This window comes from Rhamphochromis longiceps, linkage group LG3 (assembly GCF_057381845.1).
Source record: "Rhamphochromis longiceps isolate RC_006_pf linkage group LG3, R_longiceps_female_GT1.1, whole genome shotgun sequence".
NCBI classification, from domain to species: Eukaryota; Metazoa; Chordata; class Actinopteri; order Cichliformes; family Cichlidae; genus Rhamphochromis; species Rhamphochromis longiceps.
The window spans coordinates 2,225,354-2,248,080 of record NC_140559.1 but is presented as its reverse complement, the minus strand read 5'-3'; the positions used below and the strand labels follow the sequence as shown (position 1 = coordinate 2,248,080).

Here is a 22,727-nt window from a genome sequence, read left to right as displayed (position 1 = left end):
TTTCATTTGGACTTTTTCTTTGGCTTCACTTCAGTTTCAGTGAGTTTCCTCAGAGGATTTTCTTCTTTCACTTTAGTTTGGATTCTTTCAAGTGTTTCCTTTTGATTGGTTTCAGTCTATCTCCAAATAAACCTTACCTTGATGACTGAGTAGCTGGGTAGTGCAGTGGTAAAACTACACATCTTTGAAGCAGGAGTTGCAAGTTTGATTCCCACCCAGTATCCAGTAAGGATCCTGGCTTCACCCCTCATGCTAACCAGAAAACCCTGGAATGGCGTGGCTTTGTCTGCAGCACAAACACAAGAACATTTCACTACACATCGTTCTCTGTACAATACTGTATATGTTTGTTGGAGCATGCATCAAGACAGTTTAAAAATTCACATTTTTATTTATTATGGCAGAATGATTGATAGGACCAGATGGCCCTGCAGTAAAAAGTGATCTGGGAGAAACACCACTGTATATCAGTGAAGCAGCAACATGTTTTTGTGGTGTTGCACTTTGTAGACGGTCCCTGAGCACTTCTCTCAAACTCAGCTGCACCTGGAGACAAGCAGGGTTTCTTTCACCTCCACCTTAATGTTGGGATTCAGATGCTGATGGTGTTCTGATAACCTTTCTTATCTGTTATTGATCCAGTTCAAATATGTGGCATTATTTCAAACTTATGTGGTTCTTTCAATAAACTCAAACCAAATGGAGGCTCTGCTCTTTCCACGGTGAATCATGCACTCACGCCCTGGAGGGTTTATCAACTTCAAGTTCAGCCTCTGAGCATGTTGAACCAGTTTACTGGATCACAGCCCAGCAGGAAATCCTCTCTGTTCGTTAGCAGTGAGGCAGGAATGGCAGAGTTTTGAGATGTGGATTCACTCAGTTATGAGCGGAGTGATCAGGACTCTGTGTTTGCTGTCCTTCTTTGAAGGATGATGAAAAACTTGCTGCCGTTCCTGCTCCTCGGTAAGAAACTCCAAATATATTTAACAGTCTTGAAGTGAGTAAACTGCCTATTTCAGGCAGGAAATGTTTACAGCAGCCATGGAAATATGTTTCATGGATGCCTGAGTAAGAGTCAGTTACTGGATTAGAGTCTGTTAACTGTTTATTGGTTAAATTATTTAGTTTTAAGCGATTCTACAAAGTTTTGTTTTGTGCAGATGCATCACAGTCAGTCAAGTAGAGGGGAAGAGGGGGACGTGTGTGTGTGTGTGTGTGTGTGCGTGTGTGTGTGTGCGTGTGTGCGTGCGTGCGTGCGTGCGTGCGTGTGTGTTGGGGAAAGATCATGAGTACAGCAGAAAACAGAAACAGGTTTATCCACTTGAGAAAGAGCAAGAGGCTGAAAAGACATTTAACATTTAATTTGACTAATATTTTCTTTCTGTTTCTGCACAGACATTGAGATAAGAACATTGTCAGGAATTCTTGTGATCATGATAATTTGGGCATGTGGTAATCTGATATTGTGACCGTCCTAATCTACATAATTAGTGTTTTTGCCAAGGTCCGGAGTCTGGTGACTCCATGTTTGTGTTTTTTGATTACTAATATGCTTCGTTTCATTCGTTTCTGGATATATTTTGGTAATTCCTCCTCCTTAGGTTTTGTTCCTGTGGTGTTAAGTGTTTCATAGGTTTGGTTCTCTTTATTGATTTCTGCTTGTGTTATATTTATAGTTCCTAGTTTCTAGTTTTCTGTCCCACGTTTAGTTATTCTCATGTTGCATCAGTTTCCCTAGTCAGTCATGTCTCCACATCACAGTGTGAAGTCTGCGTCTTTGTAAATGCCTCTTGTTTCCTCTTTTATTTAGACAGTCTTGCATCCCACGTTCAGTGTTTTGAGTTTTGCTTCCTTTGGTTCATCATGTCAGATTATGTTCAGCTATGTCTCCCTCCTGTTGTGTATTCCCTCTGTTGTGGAAAATCTTAAATAAAATTGCAACCACCAGATGAGCATCTCTTTTGAAGTGAGGTTTACTAAAAAAAGAAAAACACAGCAGTGGAGAAAACATTCAGGTCAAACACCAAAATGGTTGTCTGAATATTGACACGGCCTGAAACTCTTTTATACCTTCCCAAACACTCTCAAAGAAAGAACATCATATATCCATGTGCCTTCAGTCCAGCTCATCCTTGACCCCCTCCCGCTCTATGGATGGATCTCTTGAACTTTACAATGGGCCCTCTGTGAAAGTGCAATAAACCCACTTGTGATAACATTATACATGCATACATACAAGTGGTGACAGCAGTGATCTTGCTTTACTAAAGTGATATGATTAAAATATGTGATTAATACATCAGAAAAGAAATCTTCCACCACACCTCGTAGCCCTCTGTGTATATATTGTGGGTGTTTCCTTTGTTCCTCGTTGGGTTGTCTGTTCATCGGCCATTATTTGATTCCTCATGGTTCCAAGTCCCCAGGTTGCTCCAATTTCCTCTATTGTGGTTTTCTCGTGTTTAGCTTTCCCCTGTTTAGTTAGTTTTTCTTAGTTTCCCCTTCCTTGTTGTTTTAGTAGCTTTTTTGTGCAGTTTTTTTGTTCTGTTTATCTGCGCTTGGGTGTACTTCTCTCCTCTCCACATGACCTGCCTTTGCCAATCATGAGTAGCCTGGGATGATTTCTTGCCCTAAATTATTTTCCAACTTCTTATGCAGTTCAACAAACTGACCACATTCGAAAAGGGAAAGGTTTTTTTGCCTTTGCCATCAGAGCATCATGACAGTGAGATTACCGGACAGAAAAAACAGCGAATCCACATTTTTTCCCAGATTTGGCCTCTTAAAGGCATGTGGGCCTAAACTATTGATCAGCTGTTAAACAGCCTGTTTCACTTTAAGCGTTGTTTTCAATAAATTAAATGCTCAAAAAATGTTTTGTCTCACTCCCATTTCTTCTTGTTGCATGTTGAAGCTCAACTTGGAACCTTGTTAAGATCCAAACATGAAAAATACGATTTTTTGCCATTTTTGAAGTGTCTTAAACTTTGGATCAGGACTGTAAAATAAAGACCAGGAAGAGGTGTATATTCCAACATTAACTGTAGACTTAGCAAAATTCATTTATAATTAAATACACCAAATGATTTTACTCTCCTGAAATGAATAACAGACCATGTTTTGCTTTGGTGGAATACATCCTAAAGACTTCTTCAAGCCTTGTGAGGTCTTGCTCATGCTGGTCTCTCTGCTTCCTGCACAGCATGGAGTTCATTTGTGTTTCTGTTCCTCTCCTCAGTTTCCCAGCATGCCCTGTCTGTGGTGGTGGAGGTGAATGAGGGGGCAGAGTCTGTCCTGCTGCCCTGTGAGTTCTCAGGTTTAATACCTGAGAATGACTCCACCGTGATGTGGACTCACGAAGATCTTTATAACAAATCTGTCCATCTACGACGAAAAGAAGGAGATGATCTTGGAGAGCAAAACCAGGGTTACAGCGGGCGCACATCGATGAGGCCTGATGCTCTGAACACTGGAAACTTCAGCCTCACTCTGAGAAAACCACAACTGACTGACAGCGGCAACTACACCTGCTCCATCAGTGATGGAAGAGAAGAAAGGAGACTGATAGATATACAGCTGCAGGTCAAAGGTCAGACATAAACCCAAATACTTGCTGTACTTATAGGTCAAAAGTCAGCGCTATGGACAAAGGTCAGGGGTCAAACTGAAGGGAATAATTGGTCAAATGTAAGGCAAAAAAAAGCAAAGACAAAAATGACTGGGTAGGTGGAGAGATTGAGTTGGTTTTTCTTTGGTGTTTATTCTTCGCTCACCTAGTTTTACACCACTCTGAGAGCCTGATTCTGCTGGAGGGTCTTTACTTTTTAATATTAAGCGCCTTGAGATGATTGTTGTTCTTCTCTTGTGGTGAGTGAAGAGTGAATGATGGCAGAGATGAGTGGAAGTAAGGAAGAGAGCCAATATTTCACAAGTGCTGTAGGCAGAGGATAAAGATGAGATGTGGCCGGCTTTGATTTATATATGAACTCAGAAATGTCAGATATATTAGGAACATGAAAGGTTCAAAATGGAGAAAAGGTTCTGAAGAGGGGATAGACACAACATTCGAACTGAGTTGCTGATGAATGTTATTAATGAACGTGGTGAAGAACAGCATCAATGAGTTAAGGGTTTCAGATGAATAGAAGTGTGGTGGGTAGACCTCAGGGCGTTGAAGACGTTTGTTGAGAAGCGAAAACAGGATCCTGGTGTTACCTTCATAAGAACTGAGTTGAAGCTTTGTTATTGTATAATTCTCAAACACGTAGCTTAAAGCAGATAACTCATAAGCTGGAGAGGAAATGGCATATCACAAAATTAGAAGATCATCATTTAGCCTGGAGAAATAGTTTGTTGCTTTATAAGAAAGAAAGTTAGAACACCTTAGTATTCACACACACGTCTGTGAATATATTTCTAATATATTTTTTACTTTTTCCATTGGTCAGCAGTTACATGAAACTGTTAAGGGTTTATTTGTTTTGTTTTGTTTTAAGAAATGTGTCGGAATCAGCGTTTCTTATTGTAACCAGAGATTTTAATGATTTGACCCCCAAAACATTTATTATGATCTCTCAATTGTTGGTAACCATAGCAATAGTTCATAGAGTACAGTTTAGCTGCCATTCAAAACAAAAAGAGTCAGAGAATATTTTTATATGATTAGAGGATAGAGTTAGAGATCAGGAATGCAGCTGTAGGTCAAAGGTCATGTTGCTATTTTCTTTATGTTTCTCTACAGAACAGTTTCCATCCTGGGCCGCAGCTCTCCTGGTTCTCCTGGTTCTCCTTGTGGTTTCTGGAGGTCTTCTTTTTTATTTCCGGCACTATTTCATGTCAGGTGAGTGTCTCCTACTGGAGGCCGAGGTAATGCATTCAACGTCACTATCTATTGAGACACCATGTTTTGTTTTGTTTTTTAGATTTTTAGGGCACATTAACCTTCATTTTATATAAATTTAGGAAAAGGAAATTAAAGTTAATTTTGGCCTATGTCATTAAGGCGTGGCTACAGTTTAATTGTCATCTTTCATTATACATGAAAAAAAATCTTTGTATCGTCTGAAATGAAAAAGTATGCCGTGTTTTCTTTTTTTAAGACTTTTATTTAACTTTTTTTTCCCCCAACAAATACAAGACTGGTTCACATCCAAAACAGTAACACTGCACAGCACTAGAGTATTACACATTCTCCAGAGTCCACAGAGAACTTGTGATTATTTATGTCCAGAATTGTTGTCCATTAGAATCCAGTTTACAGGTTACTCCCAGTGCTTCCAGTGGTTTCTTGCATTTGTCCACAAAAATTCGGGAGCTCCCATCAATATAATGTCCCAGCCTGATCAGAGTCATGACATCAATGATGAGCGACTTCCATAGAGAAATGGAGGGAGGCTCAGCCCCCACCCATCTCAACATGATGCTTTTCCTGGCCAACATTAACAGTGACTGAATTACATGCTCATGTTGTACCAGTGAGACAGGGATATATCCCAATATACACATTAATGGGTTTTCTGTCGCCTGATGACCAATGGCTGTGCTAATATTGGCGCAGACCTTTTTCCAAAATGACTGAATAATAGCATTCCCACAAGCAATCTAGTGCCCACTCTGGCCTTACACTTGAGACAATTTGGAGATGTTCCCATATTATACTTACCATAAATATACAGAGAAATATACACATTGCGCAGGATTTTGTACTGCAGTTCTTTAAATCGGTTACAAACAGAGATTTTAGATGGAAGGAGCAGGATTTTGTCCCATGCCTGTATATCTATTTCACATTTAAGCAACGTCCCCCAAGATTTTCTCAACCATGTTAATTTGTGCACAATTAGGGCATAAATCTCAGAATAAAACTTTGATACAAAATGTTTATGCTCCCTTTTATCCAGAAAGAATTTCTCCAACCGAAAAGAGGCTGTTGAGATTTGTAATGATTTAGCATTTTTTAACACATAATGTCTCAATTGCAAATGCTTATAAAACTCAGTCTTTGACATAGAATACTGGGACTTCAGGGATTCAAATGATTTAAACTCACCATGTTTAAAGAGGTCATAAAACCTCTTCACACCTACTTTATGCCATCCCACAAAGCTCGACCCTATGCTTTGCGGCAGAAGGTCTGGATTATTTATAAGCGTTGACAAAATATTAAACCGAAGGCTGCTGTTAAAAGGTTTTCTAAATTTTCCCCACGTCCACATAGCATTATATATCAGTGGGTTATGCTTTATTACATGAGGTAAGTCATTTAGGCGTTTCCCTAGAAAGTTAACAGGTAAGGATGGTTTACATAATACTTCCTCAATATTTAGCCTTGGCAGATCAGAACGTTCACGTATCCAGGAAGAAAGAATCCTCGCTTGTATTGAGAGAACATAATTTTCTATCTTTGGCTCTCCTCACCCGCCCAGATCTTTCGGTAACTGTAAAATGGTAAATGGCCTGTATTTGTATAGCGCTTTACTTAGTCCCTATGGACCCCAAAGCACTTTACACTACATTCAGTCATCCACCCATTCACACACACATTCACACACTGGTGATGGCAGGCTAATTGTGTGTCCAATTTAATTTTGGGTTTTCTTCCTGCCCTAATGAAATCCACCATAGCCTTATTAATTACTTTAATATCTTCTGATTTCAAAATGGCAAACAACATGCCTGTGGGATATAATATTTTCGGTAAGATTACCATCTTAATGAGATTTATTCTTCCCAAAAATAACATCGGAAGTGACTTCCATCTTCTCAGCATCTCTCGAAGATCTTGAACCATTCCATTTATATTTTCTCTATATAAGTGACTAACGTTTGGTGTAACTTTAACTTCCAAATATACAAAACCTGGTGGTGCCCAGTGAAAAGGTTTAACATATAAAGGTTCAATGTCCCCTCCACTACACAGTCATTATAACAGATTTATCAACATCTAACTTGTATCCAGATATAAGACCAAAGTCCTTGATACACCTAGTAAGAACAGGTAGAGAGTTAGCAGGGTCAGTCAGTGTCAGAAGAATATCGTCTGCATAGAGCAGAGTTTTATGTTGTCTATCCCCAATTTTGACTCCATGAACACTTGGATTTTGTCTAATGACCAAAGGCTCAATGGGCAAAGCAAATAATAGTGGTGACAATGGGCTACCTTGTGCTGTACCTCTGCTCAATGTAATTGGGGAGGATAACAAGCCGTTAGTTAACACAGATGCTGTTGGTGATTTATATATAATTTTGATCCACCCCAGAAACTTTTTCCCAAACCCAAATCTTCCTCCCCTTAATAAAGCCTGTCTGATCAGCATGCACGATAGAGCACATTACTTTTTCTAGCCTAAGAGCCAGTGTCTTTGAAAGTATCTTATTATCAGCACCAAGAAGGCTAATAGGCCTGTAAGATGAGCATGACTCCGGATTTTTATCTTTTTTAGCTATCAATGTTATATTAGCCTGGTACATAGATTCTGGGAGTTTCGATTCTTCGAATGCTTTATTAAAAACCCTTAATAATAAACTATTTAACTTCACTTTCATTACATTAAAAAATTCTACTGTGAAGCCATCTGCCCCAGGACATTTCCCTGGCTGGAGTGCAGATATAGCTTTATCCACCTCCATCAATGTGTGGGTGACTCCAGCAGCCACATGGACACTCCAGCAGGCTAACCTGATCTTCAGAGAGCTGAGGGAATACTAAGTCGTTTAGGAAAAAGCCTGAGTTAAGCCTTGTTAGGTCCATCTCAGACTGGTATAAATTTGTATAGAGTTCTCTAAAGCACTCATTAATCTGACGGTTTGCTACTTGCCTCTCACCATTCACATCCACAATAGCTGTGATAAAATAACTTGATGGAGTATTCCTTGCAAGACGAGCCAGAAAGCGTTTAGGCTTATTAGCTGATGCAAAAAGCCGTTGTCTGGCACAAACATCTCTTTCAGTCTTTCACATTATCAAATTACGCAAAGATGTCCTGGTAATATTAAGCTCACTTAATGTTTCAGCTGATTTTGTTACATAATATTGTTTCTCCAGCTTTTTTTATATTATTCTCGATCTCTAACTGCCTTGTTAATCGTTGTTTTCTTTCATGACTTGTGTATGAAATAATCATCCCTCTAATGTAAGCCTTATATCCCATAAAGTTCTCGGGTCTATCTCCTCTTTAACATTTATTTCTAAAAATAATGTTGTTTGCTCTGTTGTGAAATGTATAAATATCTCATCCAAAAGAGACAGTGTGCTCATCTTCCAAGACATGGAGGCTCAATATGTCTCATGGGTTGAACAGTTAGGACCACAGGAGCCTCGTCAGAGAGACCTATATGACCAATATTTACCTGCTGAACTAACTGACTGATACACTTGGACATAAAAATATAATCTATACGAGATGCTGACAAGTGAGGGTTAGAGTAGAAAGTGTACTCCTTAGGTAGTGGATTATAGTGTCGCCAGACGTCCACAAGGTCGAGCTCATTTACAATTTGCCAAAGGGCTTTGGAATTTTTTGTCAAAGTAGATTGTGGGGGAAGTTTATCCATTTTGGGGCATAAAACACAGTTAGAGTCACTCACTAATATTATATTAGCACAGTCCATGTCCACTAACCCTCTCAGATTATAAAGTGGAGGTGCAGTGTTTTCAAATAATGTTTCCTCAGGAAAGTATCTATATGTGACCTCTGTGTAGTGTCTTCTCTGGTCTGCATTCACAACAAAAAGGCAATGGTTAGAATGCTCTCTTTTTAATGTCGTGGGCAATCAGCACAAAATCTAAATGGGAAAGCAACAACAGAGTTAGCTAACTATGCTCCCAATTTGTTTCCTCTCCTCCCAATAAAGAAATCTCACATAAACGTGCACTCAGTTCAACATAAAGACTGGAGAAATGACCCGCAACGAATGATGTATAAACAACAAAAATAATCGGGTCAGACTGTATTACTTTAACAGCCTGCGATATGATTTTTCCTCCCCACGACATTTGCGCATTCCTTACCTCGCAGGAATCCTCCATTATTCTGAGGATTACCCAGAATCCCTTGCCCTTTGTGAATATTGCAGGGTGACTTTTTCAACAGTAGGTGGCGCCAATGTCCCATTTAGCGGGATTTTACTTCAACTCTATTTAACTATGTTACATATACAGTAAAAAGTATTGGTCCCAGCATAGAACCCTGTGTAACTGTGTGATTAAGTTGCAGAAGACTGTTCATTTACGTTAAAAAAATTAGAGCCTATCAAACACACATGATTAAACCCACAGCAGTGGAATTACCATAATCCCCAAAGTGTGTTCTAGTTAGAAAATACTGTGATCATTTTTTTTTCAAATGTCATATTGAGGTTGAGGACAGAAATAATTTCTGTGTCAGAAGATGATGATTAGTAACGTTCACTACAGCTCATGTTCTGCTTTGTTGCCCTCTCAGATTATAAGGTGGAGGTGGATTCAGGGGTGGAGTCTGTCCAGCTGCCCTGCAAAACCACAGTTAACCTGCCTAAAGATGCTAAAGTGGAGTGGAAGAACAAAAACAACAGGAAGGTCCACGTGTATCAGAACGGCTCTGACCAGCTTGAAGAACAGCATCATTTTTACAGAGGGCGAACAAAGATGAAGAGAAACTTACTGGAACCTGGAGACCTCAGTCTGATCCTGAAACCCCCCACAGACACGGACACCTACACCTGCACCGTCTACAACAACAGGGGGGAGATTCTGATGAAAAAAGAAGTGCTGCTCATTGTCAGAGGTCAGTGCTGTAGATACAGGTCAAAAGTCAGAGATCAGACTTATGGATAAGACAACGACCAAATCCACCTGAAAAGTCTGCAAAAAGAATTTTCACCTTTTCACAGTGGGGACTTTGAGTAAGCCCTAGTAAATAATTTTAGAGTATATGTACTTTACATATTCTAATTTTAAAATTATTATTTTGCTAGCTAGCAAACTCGCGGGATAAATTATTGAAATGCACTGAGTGTGATGGGTATTATAGCAGTTAGTTATGGCATAACAGCAATGTTAGCCAGGTACTTAACTAGCCAACTTAAGGCATTCTGATTAAAGGCTCAAAGTGAAGTTGTCACCAAGTAGAATATGGTTTATATTTTTGTGTATTGCTGCGGCTTTTTCAACTATTAACTTGGAACCTTTGGCAACACCTTAGGGGGAAATAATGGTAAATGCCTGGTGCATATGTGCACAAAGAATAGAATTTTGTGCTACTGAAGTTCCCCGGCTTTCATTCAAAAGCTGTTTATTGTGAGCACCTACACGTTAAACAACTTAAACATTATAAATGGCTTCAAGCTCAAACTGAGTTCTATGAGGCACTATCAGCCAGTGAGACAATAGACAAATATGTTTGTATGTGAATATTTCATACTTTAAGGCTGCCTGTTTTTTTTAAGGGAGATGAACATTGCATTATAATTGCGCATAATAATACCATAGATGATCGATTAAATAAATAGATTTTAGATAGATGCTTGTGAATTCTTAAAGTCTTATATGTTGAACTGAAGTATGTCATCTGTTCACAGCCCCTCCCAGTCAGTGCTGTTCTCTATGCCTGTCTTACTGTGTATTATTGTGTATACAATAATACACTATATGAATATAAGGCTATTAAAATTGTGTCTTAAAGGCTGCCAGTGCCTCTTTTTGCTGTAACCAACCTTTCTCTTTATTTCTGAGCTTTTTAAGGACTTTAACTGATGCATCAACCTTTGAAAATGGAAAGAAATCAGTCAGATTCATGGCTGCATCACAGTGTCACATGTAGTTCTCCACATCAGCTGGATTATATCTATAGCAGCAAACAGCAGCTGATGCACAAATCTTTGTCTGTGTTAATAAAGTTGGATCAGTTCAAATAGTTTGTTGCTCTGCATTGAGCCTGTTAGAGTCAACACAAATGTCTCCATCCGAGCTCATGTTGTGCTTTGTTGTCCTCTCAGTCCCCCAGGTGGAGGTGGAATCAGGGGTGGAGTCTGTCCAGCTGCCCTTCAAAACCACACTTCACCTGCCTGAAGACGCTAAAGTGGAGTGGAAGGACAAAGGCAGCAGGATGATCTATGTTCATCAGAACGGCTCTGAGCAGACTGAAGAACAGCACCAGGCTTACAAAAACCGAACGAAGATGAATGAAGACCTGCTTAAAACTGGAGACATCAGTCTGACCCTGAAACACCCCACAGATGGAGACAACAGGACCTACACCTGCACCGTCTACAGCAGGGAGGGAAACATCCTGCTGAAGAAACAAGTGGAGCTGAAAGTCAGAGGTCAGTGCTGTAGATACAGGTCAAAGGTCATGTAGTGTGAATGAGAGTGAATCAGTGTGAGTGATGGAGGCAGCAGGAAACTAACAGGCTGACTATCTCAGTGAAAGACCATCTCTGAATTGAGGACTAAGGGTACATTCTTTGCCATCTTACTGTGATTGCAGCCAATCACCAACTTTCTACAAATGGTACTCATGGCCATTGATCAGTGGTCTTTGCTCAATGGTCATGAGAATTTGAATATTAATGCCCATTATTCCTTCAGTGGGCTGGTTTCAGTCATTATGCAAATGCATTTCAGACCCAGCAACACGCTCAGACAAAAACTGGTTCACCCGAAAGATAAAACGCCAAAACACAGACTTAACAATGTGGTGTATGCTGTACAGTGCAGTGAGGAATGCTCAGACCTCTACATTGGAGAGACCAAACAGCCACTTCACAAGCGCATGGCACAACACAGAAGAGCCACCTCCACAGGACAAGACTCAGCAGTCCATCTGCATCTTAAGGATAAAGGACACTCTTTCGAGGATGCCAATGTTCACATTTTGGACAGAGAGGACAGATGGTTTGAAAGAGGAGTGAAAGAAGCCATCTATGTCCACTGTGAGCGACCATCTTTGAACAGAGGCGGGGGTTTACGACACCAACTCTCTGCCATCTATAATCCAGTTTTGAGATCCCTTCCCAGACGCCTTAACGCCCACTCACATCCTGGGCCATCTGATCTCAGGAATTCGCATGATAAGGTGGGGCCAGGTTTCACAATGAACTCACCCGAAACCCTGGCTGATTGTGACCCACACCCATTTTCACACCTTGGCTCAGGTGATTAGAGGATCATCAGGGGGTCCTTTTGTCCCTCTGTGGGGGTTACTCCCACTAGGTTTATATCTGGGACTCTCCACCATTTGACCTTAGAACTGAAGAAGCTTCTTGGATGAGAGGTGAAACGTCTTCAAGTAACTTAAAGAAGCCCAGACGCTTTTCTTTGCAAGCTCCTTTGACAGCTCCTGCAGTTCTCCAGGGGCCTGGTAACGAACTAATCATGTGATTCAGGTGTGTTGACCCAAGGTGAGGTCTAAAACCTGCAGGACACCGGCCCTCGGGGCCTGGAATTGCCCACCCCTGTGTTACACCTCTTTGAAATCCGCTTGAAATCTGCCCGGTAACAAAAAAGGGAAAAGTGGATGTCTGCACAGCCCCTCACACTGATGATATTTGATGATGTTTATGTCAGTGTGACCACGTGGACCCTTAGAAATCAAGTGTTTGTGTCCACTGACATGTTAGAGTGCTTTTATTTTGAAATGCACACCGGAAATGATGCGTTTCCATAAAGAGTGTAGTGCGGTAAGTTTAAGAGAGCAGGGCCAAAACACACTGATGGATTATTGTGACATCACTGTTTGATTCTTCTATCAAGCAGAAGAAGAAGAAAAGTTCTCTTCAGCAGGGGAGGTCAAAGGTTAAAGGAGAGAAAGCACACAGTTCATGGAAATGAAGTAAAGGCCTTCCTCATTGTGATGACCTTTGACCTGCTGCCTGTTATTTTCACTCATTAACATGTGAAAGCAGCAGCTAGCAGCAGCTTTTAAGGTGGACTGTTTTCTTGCATGTTACTTAATGCAGGCGGTGATGTTGTAAAGCAATGAACACTTTAAGGGCAAATTTCCAAAGTGCGAATATGATCATGGAGACAGAGATTCAGGTTTAGGTGGAGTAATGACCCACCTGCCTCTCTTAAACAGCTAATGCTTAATGGCTGTTGAGTGAATACAGATGTTCCTTGTTGAACTTACACATGAGCTTCATTTCATGATCTGCAGAGTCAGTATGAAGTTTATTCTGTTTAGCGTCCAAAGAAAGAAAAGAGCTTCCTGTAGATCCTTGTACATGTGATGTCTGTAAGATGTCTCCTCTCTCTTTGTCTGAACGAATGTTCTTGAGCAGCTCAGCTCTGTGTTAATAACTGCTTTATTCCACATCTGTATTCATAAAAGTGAGTAACAGTGGATCATCTCTCATCTAATGAGCATTTCTAATGTTGTGTTTGTTGTCCTGTCAGTCTGTCAGGTGGAGGTGGATTCAGGGGTGGAGTTCGTCCAGCTGCCCTTCAAATCCACAGAAAACCTGCCTGAAGACGCTAAAGTGGAGTGGAAGGATGGGAGATCCAGAACGGTCCATGTGTATAAGAACGGCTCTGACCAGCCTGAAGAACAGCACCAGGTTTACAGAGACCGAACGAAGATGAACAAAGACCTGCTGAGAACTGGAGACCTCAGTCTGACCCTGAAATACCCCACAGACTGGGACAGCGAAGATTTCATATGTGAAGTTTGGAGGAGTGGAAACATCCTTAGAACAAAATCACTGCTGCTCAAAGTCAGAGGTTTGGTCCTTTGTTTGTTTTGTTTTCCTGGCTGCCACTGAAGACAGACTTTCTGGACTCTGACTCATCAGTCAGAGTCCTCTGTTCCTAATCACTAGGGATGGGTATCGTTTAGGTTTTATCCTATACCGGTGCCAAACCGGTACTTTTGAAACGGTGCCGGTGCTCAAACGGTGCTCAAACCGGTGCTTAAAGAATGGAGAACACAAAATTGGTCCAAAAACCTCTCATGTTCAGCGTTTTTTTTGTAAAAAGATAACAATGTCAGGCTTTTCTGCAGCTATGGGGCATATATGGTATCATTCGTGGCTGGAAGCAGTGCTTAAACAATGCAAAAAACACTAACTTTGTCCAAAAATGTCTCATGTTTAGCTGTTTCCCTCTTTTTCTTTGGTCATTTTAGCCTTTTTGTCCAGGGTGAAGGGAGCATCTGCCATCAAACAAGAAGACAGCCGCATGTAGCTATGATGATGTTTGCTAGTTCACCTTACATGCATTAATGTAATAACATGGTTAGCCTACTCAACGTAAATTACACACGAACAACATTAAGCTACTCACGCAGAGAAGAACAGCTGCTGCTTCATCATCCTCATCATTTCTGCTACACTGGCAGGGCTAGGGGCCAGGACTCTCCTCTTCGGGTTTTTGGGGGATGTTGCTAAATCTGGGTCCGATAACAGGCACCACACCCGCAGTAGATGTGCTCGGTGTGAGGTCTCGCAGCAAGCTATCAAATACGGCGCATTTCTCGGCTTTAAAAAAAACGCTATGCGTCGCCAGGTGTTTCATCGGATTCGAGGTGTTACCTCCTTTGACAGCATCACAGTATCAGCTTAAAGCACTTGTTGCTGCTGAGTTTGCATCTTTTGCTGTGAAGTACAGCCAGACTTTGACCGCTTCGCCTTGGTCATTTTTAATCTGTAGCTCTGCACTAAAAGAACGTACGTACCTGGACCCGCCTACTATCCTCGGAAACGTAAAATGATTGGCTAGAAGTGTATCACAGCTCAGGAAAAAAAAGCACCGAAATAAAGCACCGAAATGTGCGCTGCTTTTTGGTCTGGTTACTACCGTTCATGTCAGAACCGGTGCCATCATGGCACCGGATACCGGTACCCATCCCTACTAATCACCATCACCAAGGTGATTTCAGTTGCTGTTGAGAAGGATTCAGCCCACTTGTATTTGTGGATACATGCAGACTTAAAGATAAAGAAAAAAAAAAAAGAACTACCAAGACCCCCTTTTCCAAAAATAAGAGGGGGTCTATCTATATAGATAGATAGATAGATAGATAGATAGATAGATAGATAGATAGATAGATAGATAGATAGATAGATAGATAGATAGATAGATAGATAGATAGATAGATTTGACTTTGATTTGTGTAACAAAGTGATTTCCACGTCTCCTTCATGATGTGACAGTGTCAGAGCTGAATGCACTTGTAGAGTATCATGTTTTTATGGCTCACATTTAAAGTGTTGCAGCTCTAATGTACAGCTGTCATATTAGAAATAGAAGCAGCTCTGATTTTAGTGCTCAAAGAAATCTATGAAGTGATGAATTCACACATGAACAGTTTTCTGCAGCGTTCCTCTCGGCCTTATTTGCAGCTCCACTCTTGTTTTTGCTCTAATAATTATTTCTCTCCATGAGCTGTTTCTCTGCCTGAAGGAGGCGCCACTCCATCGCTTCATTTAGTGCAGAACAAGAGTCACATGATGCTGCTCTGAACACCAATCACACTTTGTACAGCTCATGTTGTGTTTGTTGTCTTCTCAGTGTGTCAGGTGGAGGTGGAGGAGGGGGCGGAGTCTGTCCAACTGCCCTTCAAAACCACACAAAACCTACCTGGAGATGTTAGAGTGGTTTGGGAATGCAAAGAGCCTGAACCAGTAATGTTGGTCCACGCGTATGAGAACGGCTCTGACCAGCCTGAAGAACAGCACCAGGTTTACAGAGACCGAACGAAGATGAATGAAGACCTGCTGAGAACTGGAGACCTCAGTCTGACCCTGAAACAGCCCACAGAGAGAGACAGTGGAGGATATGCATGCTACGTTGTGAGGAATCGAGCTGTGGTTAGAAGGAAGAGAGTGCAGCTCAAAGTCAAAGGTTTGTGTGTACATGTTTACACATCTTTGTGAGGACAGAACATTGGCACTATACTTGTGGGGACAAAATGTCTGGCCCAACAAGTTTTAAGTCAAATGTGGTTTTACTGTCAGGGTTACAGTTAGCCTAAATTTTACCATGACCTAAGGGTTCAGGTTTACTTTATTTATACCCATAGATAAATTGGCTTTATGAAAATAATTATAACATTTGCCATCCCCTCACAAAACACACACCCACCCATTAAACCCTCACAAACACATTTGATTATTACACAAGCAATAAAAAAAAATATAAACGAGATCAAGATGAATCAAATAAAACAGTTCTTATTGTGTTTAGTGACGGCAGCAGAGACAAAACTGTTTTCTTTGGAACTAGAAACCTTCGTCTAGAGGAAAGAAGCTACAGAGGCCAGGGGAGTCCAACCTGTTGTCTCCTCAGACGCAGTTTGACACCTCTGAGTCTCCCTCTTTTTCTTTTCCTTTTGTCACTTGTTCTGTTAAAATCTCTCCGTATAAAATCCGGCATACATGAAGTAAGGTCTTTACCACCATACGAGACGTTAAGTTGTAGCAGCTCCTCATGGGAGTAAACAATCTTCAGCTGACTCACAGCCTCACACTCATCAGGGGAAACAAGCCAGCACAATAAAAATCCAACAACAATGAATAAAAAAGAATCCATGTCTCACTGTTAGTGGAGCAATTATCACCTTGAAAACCCGTCACTCGTGTGTGTGTGTGTGCGTGTGTGTGTGTGTGTGTGTGTGTGTGTGTGTGTGTGTGTGTGTGTGTGTGTGTGTGTGTCTGACTGTCTTGTGTCTCCTCTGCAGGGAGAGTTCAGGTCCAGGATCAAACAGGGGACATCAGGAACAGAAGCAGCTCCATTGATCCGACTCCTCTGATGGCTGATCAATCAGTTTGATCTGTGTGTTCTTTGATTATTGATCAGTGATGTCAGAGTGGAGTCAGTGTGATGTTGTTGTTGTGTGTTTGAGACTTTTAGTGTCCATGAAGGTCTCTGCTGCCGTAGATCCTCTGAACTGTGACAGAGGTCTCACTCTGGAGGAAACTCTCAGCACTTTCCAGCAGCTCCTCCATCATGGAGGACGTTCCCTCACTGTAACAGGTGGAGGAGAGAGGAGAGGAAGCACAGGTGGATCCTCTGAGGAAGAGGAGCGTTCCTACAAACCACATGATCACATGACCAGAGGACAAGCATGTGCAGAAACACATTAAAGTCAGCCTGTAAACACATTTGTCTAAATTCTAGTCGTGTTTTTCTGTCACATTCAAATAAAAGCAGAGAAAGCAGAACAAATGCTGAAGCTGTCTGTGTGGAATAAAGGAGTTACAGTACGTACACACACACACACACACACACACACACACACACACACACACACACACACACACACACACACACACACACACACACACATCTGTCTCCAGCAGCTGTCTGAGCTGCAGTCTGTATTGCATCAGTCTACTATTTATAAATGAATCTTTTTGTGTCACTGTGAAGTCAGTGATGAAGTGTGAAGTGTGAAGTGTATTAAAAAGTATAACGAGTTAAAGTGCTGCTAAAGTTAAACTCAATGTGGTATTTTCCAAAACTCTATGGTGTCATTGTGATAGTTGCAGGCAGTGTTTGGTGTAATGCGTTACTAAGTAACGCATTACTCTAATTAAATTACTTCTTCACTGAAAAAGTAGAGTAACTAATTACTGTTCATTTTTCGGTATTTTAATTACAGTTACTTACAATGTACTTGCGTTACATTGTAAAATAAGAAGTAAACTCTGCCGCTTTAACATCGTTGTAGTGCAGCTGCGCGTCATTTCGCGCCAGTTTGCTGCACAGTCGTATTCTACAGCGGAAGATGTTGGACTCGGCTGAAGCGAGTGGCTGTTTTATGAAGTGGACATATTCCCGTCTCTTCACTTTTCTGAAACAAGCAGACAAGAACATTACAGCAATATGTAAAAGCTATCGGCCGCTGTTAATAGCACGAGTAATCTACTGAAGCGCCTGACACAAGAGCATAGACGAACACTTCTGAGCGATCCTTGTTCATCATCCATCACCGCAGCAGCTCCTGCTAAGCAGACGAAACGTGATTTTACTTCAGCAGCACAGAAAGCGTCTGAAGGTGAGCTTAAAAAATGATTGCAGGCTACACTGTGGAAGAGATGCTGCCGCTGCGTACTGTAGAGTCTCTGTCTTTAAAAAATGTATTTATTAGTTAAAGAGTTTAATTTCTATTGTTTGTCCACTCAAGGTTTATAGGGAAGGTGAGGAGGCCAACTTTTTCATCAAAATGACTTCGGTTTCCTTCACAGAAGAAGAAGAACAGGATGATGAAATGTCTGCTGTGATGCTGTATGATGCGAGCCGCTGACAGACACTTCAGTGTGTGAGTTTATGTGTATGTGGTTTGTGGCAGGCAGATAAACACTGCTTTGCATCCAACGCACTGACTTAGAAATAGATCAGAAACACACACACACACACACACACACAGATGTTTTCAGAAAGCTGATGGTGAAATCTGACCGCAGAGGGAACTTTCAATGTCCGGGTGTTTGAGCCTTCGCCGCTGCGCTGTCAAATCTGTAACGGGGCAGTGATGGGACGCTGGCCGCCACCTCGCTCCAGTTCCTGCTTTTATTCTGAGGGTGGTTCAGAAGCAGTGATGCCAAAAACCACACAGATGTCTCAGATCCCAGCAGGAATGAGAGTACACCATGTACTTTGTTTTCTCCAATCCTCCAAATCTGACACCCAAAAACTTCCATCCTTTCCATCCAGCATCCATCCTGAGAGTCCATTTTCATAGAGCCATGTAATGGAGACCCAGGTGTTCCACTACGCTTGCCTTCATTTTAATTGTAAATAAATAAATGAATGTATTTTTATAAGTTTGAGGGATTGGTATTTAAAAGGTTACACGAAAAAGAAACATTTATGGTTTGGTGATTCTGTAGTAGGTTTATCGAATTTGACATTTTTATGGAAGGTGAAGAAACATCTGGAGGGACCTGACATCCATCCTGTGTCAGGAAGAAGAACCTGAGTGGCAGCTGATTGCAGTTCATCATTTGTCTTGTAAACCTAAATTCCTCAAACATGTATTTAAGAGAAGTGTGTTTGCTGTACTCATCTTTTCCTGGTCACTTCTTTTACAGGAGCAAACGAGTAAGAGCAGCTCAATCAGCTGCTTATGAGCTCTTAGAATAAACCAGTGTGCCAGCTTAGGGGAGTTTGGTTAAGGTGTTTCTAATTTATATATAACTGACTGAAGTGTATGTGTAATTGAATTATTTGTGGGACTTTGTGCGTATATAAATAAGTCTTCCATGTGTTGTGTTGTGCTTTGATGGTTGCTTACGTGGATGATCAGTGTAGCATTTGGTTTGCTTGGTTTCCCAGATATGGGTCATACAAGAGGCTCACCTGAATCAGGTAGAGTATAAAAGCAAGCCAGTTGCTATTAGAAAGGTTTGGGTTCTTTGGTGTGTAAACTCATGCTTTTCATAATAAAGACCACATGTTGGTGGATAAATTATTCCAGCAGGCCAAACTCACAAGTCACATGACCAGATACCCTGAAACGGGAAGGACTGGACTCACAAAGTCTTCTACTTTCAATGGGATTTTAAAACAATTTAAAACAATTCTAAAAACATTAAAAACAGCCGCACCTTCATTCATTTAAATAAATTATTTGAACTGCAGGATCTGAAAATTCCCATCATCCCTACTAAGAAGTCAGACCTGAGATGATTACAAAAAAGGTGAACTGTGATAGGACGATGAATATTAAAGCAGAATTTATTATGAAACTGATGGTTGTGTCTAAGCTGGTTTATTGTTGAGCCTCTTCTGTAACACTTGGCTTCCTCTCTCTCTGGTGTCGTGTGGTTGTGTGGCAGGAAGTCCTGCTGGTTGTGAAATGTGTTTACTGCCAGCTGGATGTGTTGTTGTGTTGGTTCACCGCAGCTCCATGAATCTGACACACACCTCATCTGGAAGTACTTTTAATCCTGATACTTTTTCTTTATCTTATTTCGCTTCCTCTGACATCATCAGTTAAATAAAAGTTAAACTATACAAAATAAACCCAAAGTCCTGGATCAGAGGGCGGAGCTCTGGACTAATGAAGGGCCTGGACACACCTGAGGAACCACAAACATCCAAATGTGTCCTGAGGTTTGATTTCTCCCCATTAAAGCAGGATGGAAGCACTTTGAGCTTCGCCATGTTAAATAGCTGCTTCCATCAGAAGAAACAATAAAACATCTGCATGACGACTGCTTTCACATCACACCCTTACTGCAGTGAACACTTGCTCTCACACACAGAGACACTCCCTGCCAGTATAAATCAGCCTGTTGTTGTTGTTGATGTTTCTCTTGATGGGCGTAACATCCGTGGGAGGGGGGCAGGGACTGAGGGCGACATGATGACATGACACTTCCTGCCAAACACGCAATAAAACAGACGGAGCAGAGCAAGACTCGGTCAGAACCTGCAGGACCCCCCACAGGACCAGGATTACCCCGGACCTCCAGGACCGCCCCGAGAGCTTGTTACGATGTGGCTGCTTCTGATGATCATCAGCCTGCTGGATCAGAACCAGGCTGTGCCAGTAAGGCTGGATCATACTGGTCAGTTCATGAGACATGAGGCTCATCTGTGACTCTGAGACGTGTTTGTTTTTGTCTGCAGCTTCCAGGAGACCTCCACAGCCTTCAGCTCCTCCTGCAGAGCCAAGTGGACCAAACAGCAGTGAGTCAGTGCAGTACAAGTACACAGAGTACTCTCAGTTCTATGTGGCTACAGCTAGAGCAGTAGAGTCCATCAGAGTTGTAGTAAACTTGTATTTTGAGGTGTTTTCTTCAGGCAGATATTGATGCAGCTATTTCTTCAGCCTGAGCCTTGTGTTGTGATACACGCTGTAACATGTGTATCCAGATGAAACCCTACTGCCTTCCTTACATTAAAGCATCTTCATCTTAAGTCTTCCGTTTCTAACATCACTGTGTGTCTGCAGCCTTCGGCCCCTCCTGACCCCGCTCAGAAGATCACTTCCTCCTCCTCCTCCTCTTCTTCATCAGTTTCCTCGGAGTCAAGCCAGAGTTCAGAGGTGACCTGAGTTACAACACAATCTCACTGTATACTCTGAGTCTATTTGCAGCTTTGAGGTTAGAGTCTGGTAAAATCTTTAATTTGGTAAAAACTAAACGGAGTTTTATAATAGCCATCAGAAATATTTTTATAATATGTCCTCCATCTGCAGTCATTACGTCCTGACACGTGCTGAGTTTTTTCTTATTTGTAGTTTTTTACCTTGTAGATGAAAAGAGAACCTGCAGCGTTAAAATGAGCGTCACTGTGCCATGTGACCAATCAGCTGTGGTTATTAAGGACAGAGTGACTGAATCAGTCCGTTTGGTTGATGTTTACAGGGTCCACAAATGGTGCGAGAACGGCAGAACCTGGAGAACACGGTAACACACACACACTCAGCTCCGTAAACAAATATCGTCACTCTTACTGTGCTACAATTTGTGATGTCATGACGTGTGTTATGTCATATTCTGCAGGCTGTGGAGCAGATGGACTCCTCTCAGAAGGTGAGCCGTCACTTTGATGTAAATAAAGCTTATTTTAATGAGATTAAATGTTAAATGTGTGTCTGTGTGTGTCAGAGTGAGGAGCTCCTCCAGCCTCCCAGTGACACCAACAGCACCACCAGCACCAACCTGTGGATCAATGAGCTAGTTTTACTGGGAGAGAGAGCGGGCGAGCAAGAAGGCGACGGAGAGAGAGACACCAGAGATGGAGAGGACAGCGTGGAGAGCCAACACAGGGTGACATCACAGTGACATCACACACACCTGGGCAATACTTTAAACAAGAATGTTTGATCTGATCGTCTGGAAGATCAGATGAGTGAGACTCTGGGGCGCAGACAGCTTAAATTATATTATATTCTATTACATATTATATCTATTATATTTTGTTACATTGATGTTGATGGATGCTAATATAAAAATATACACCTGTCAGGTTTTAGGTTATTTCTGTCTGCAGTCCTGTGCAGGTCACATGACTTACAGCAATAAAACTAAAAAACGAGCTGAGACGAGACTGAAAGCACAGCTGGTTCAAACTGATCTCTGATTGATGAAAGTGTAATGATGACGCATTAGGTGGGCTTGTCCCACGTCTCCTGGTTGGGTCTATGGAACTAACCCAGCCTCCCCCTCAAGTCAGCTCGTCGTCTTCTTGGCTCCTTTAGGTTCTACAAAATAAATCAACTCTAGTGTGACTCCCCCCTTTCTTTTTTGACCCCGCCCCCTACCAGCCTTTGCTGATGACCTTCCACCACCTCCTGACACGACCTCGGCACAGAGAACCCGGTCTGATCTCAGAAGTGGCTGCAGAGGGAGGCGTGTCTGAAGTTGGCGACGTGGGCGGTGCCAGAGAGGAAAACTCTGAGTTTCTGCAACTGTGGGGTGACAGCATTGAGCGAGAGGCCGGGCTGACCTTTGACGTGCCTGACCAAGGCCTCCATGAAAATGAGGCGGGGCTTGAGCTGGGGCTGTAGAGACCATCCCCCCATTGTTATGATCACTTATCAACCAGTAAATGATGCGATTATTATTATTATTATTAACTACTGAAGCGTCACAGAACATGTAGCTCCACATATTAAATGTTTAACTGTCCCGATCAATCAAGCTCTGAAGTTTTAATGAGCACTGAGCATGAAAGCAGATCATCACACAGTGAATTGACGCAGAGGTATCAGCCTCTGTTTGGATCCCAGCAGTTTAACCTGAAACAATGAGCTGAGTTTGACTGTAAATAAACGTGTTCCCATGTTTTGTTTTTTCTG

At 41.7% G+C, this 22,727-nt stretch overlaps 3 protein-coding genes across 4 annotated transcripts in view; 2 read left to right on the top strand and 1 right to left on the bottom strand.

Annotated features, from left to right (window-relative positions):
• LOC146672509 (nuclear factor 7, brain-like) overlaps positions 1-22,727 on the bottom strand; it is a 190,792-nt gene that overhangs the window by 65,788 nt on the left and 102,277 nt on the right. The gene's annotated exons all lie outside the window — the stretch shown is intronic.
• LOC146672517 (uncharacterized) lies at positions 930-17,062 on the top strand. 2 transcript variants are annotated; one of them, XM_085386167.1, is made up of 8 exons: positions 930-963; positions 3,239-3,589; positions 4,742-4,840; positions 9,444-9,764; positions 10,975-11,301; positions 13,373-13,696; positions 15,485-15,817; positions 16,653-17,062. In XM_085386167.1, exons 1-8 carry the CDS (start codon positions 930-932, stop codon positions 16,742-16,744), a joined length of 1,881 nt encoding a protein of 626 aa, XP_085242293.1. In that variant the 3' UTR covers positions 16,745-17,062. The 2 variants fall into 2 exon arrangements, with proteins under 2 accessions (XP_085242293.1, XP_085242301.1); XM_085386175.1 differs by lacking the exons at positions 930-963; positions 13,373-13,696 and having other exon boundaries at positions 3,243-3,589.
• LOC146672516 (uncharacterized) lies at positions 19,457-22,702 on the top strand. Its single transcript, XM_085385841.1, has 7 exons — positions 19,457-20,471; positions 20,552-20,611; positions 20,877-20,969; positions 21,292-21,333; positions 21,430-21,459; positions 21,535-21,696; positions 22,194-22,702. Exons 1-7 carry the CDS (start codon positions 20,418-20,420, stop codon positions 22,434-22,436), a joined length of 684 nt encoding a protein of 227 aa, XP_085241967.1. The 5' UTR covers positions 19,457-20,417; the 3' UTR covers positions 22,437-22,702.

Bases quoted from the DNA above. Each gene is read 5' to 3' on its own strand.
- LOC146672517 (XM_085386167.1), top strand. From the start codon at position 930: ATGATGAAAAACTTGCTGCCGTTCCTGCTCCTCG. The intron at 9,765-10,974 runs GTCAGTGCTGTA...TTGTCCTCTCAG, and splicing joins AGTGCTGCTCATTGTCAGAG to TCCCCCAGGTGGAGGTGGAA. The intron at 15,818-16,652 runs GTTTGTGTGTAC...TCTCCTCTGCAG, and splicing joins AGTGCAGCTCAAAGTCAAAG to GGAGAGTTCAGGTCCAGGAT.
- LOC146672516 (XM_085385841.1), top strand. From the start codon at position 20,418: ATGTGGCTGCTTCTGATGATCATCAGCCTGCTGGATCAGAACCAGGCT. The intron at 21,460-21,534 runs GTGAGCCGTCAC...TGTGTGTGTCAG, and splicing joins AGATGGACTCCTCTCAGAAG to AGTGAGGAGCTCCTCCAGCC. The intron at 21,697-22,193 runs GTGACATCACAG...GCCCCCTACCAG, and splicing joins GCGTGGAGAGCCAACACAGG to CCTTTGCTGATGACCTTCCA.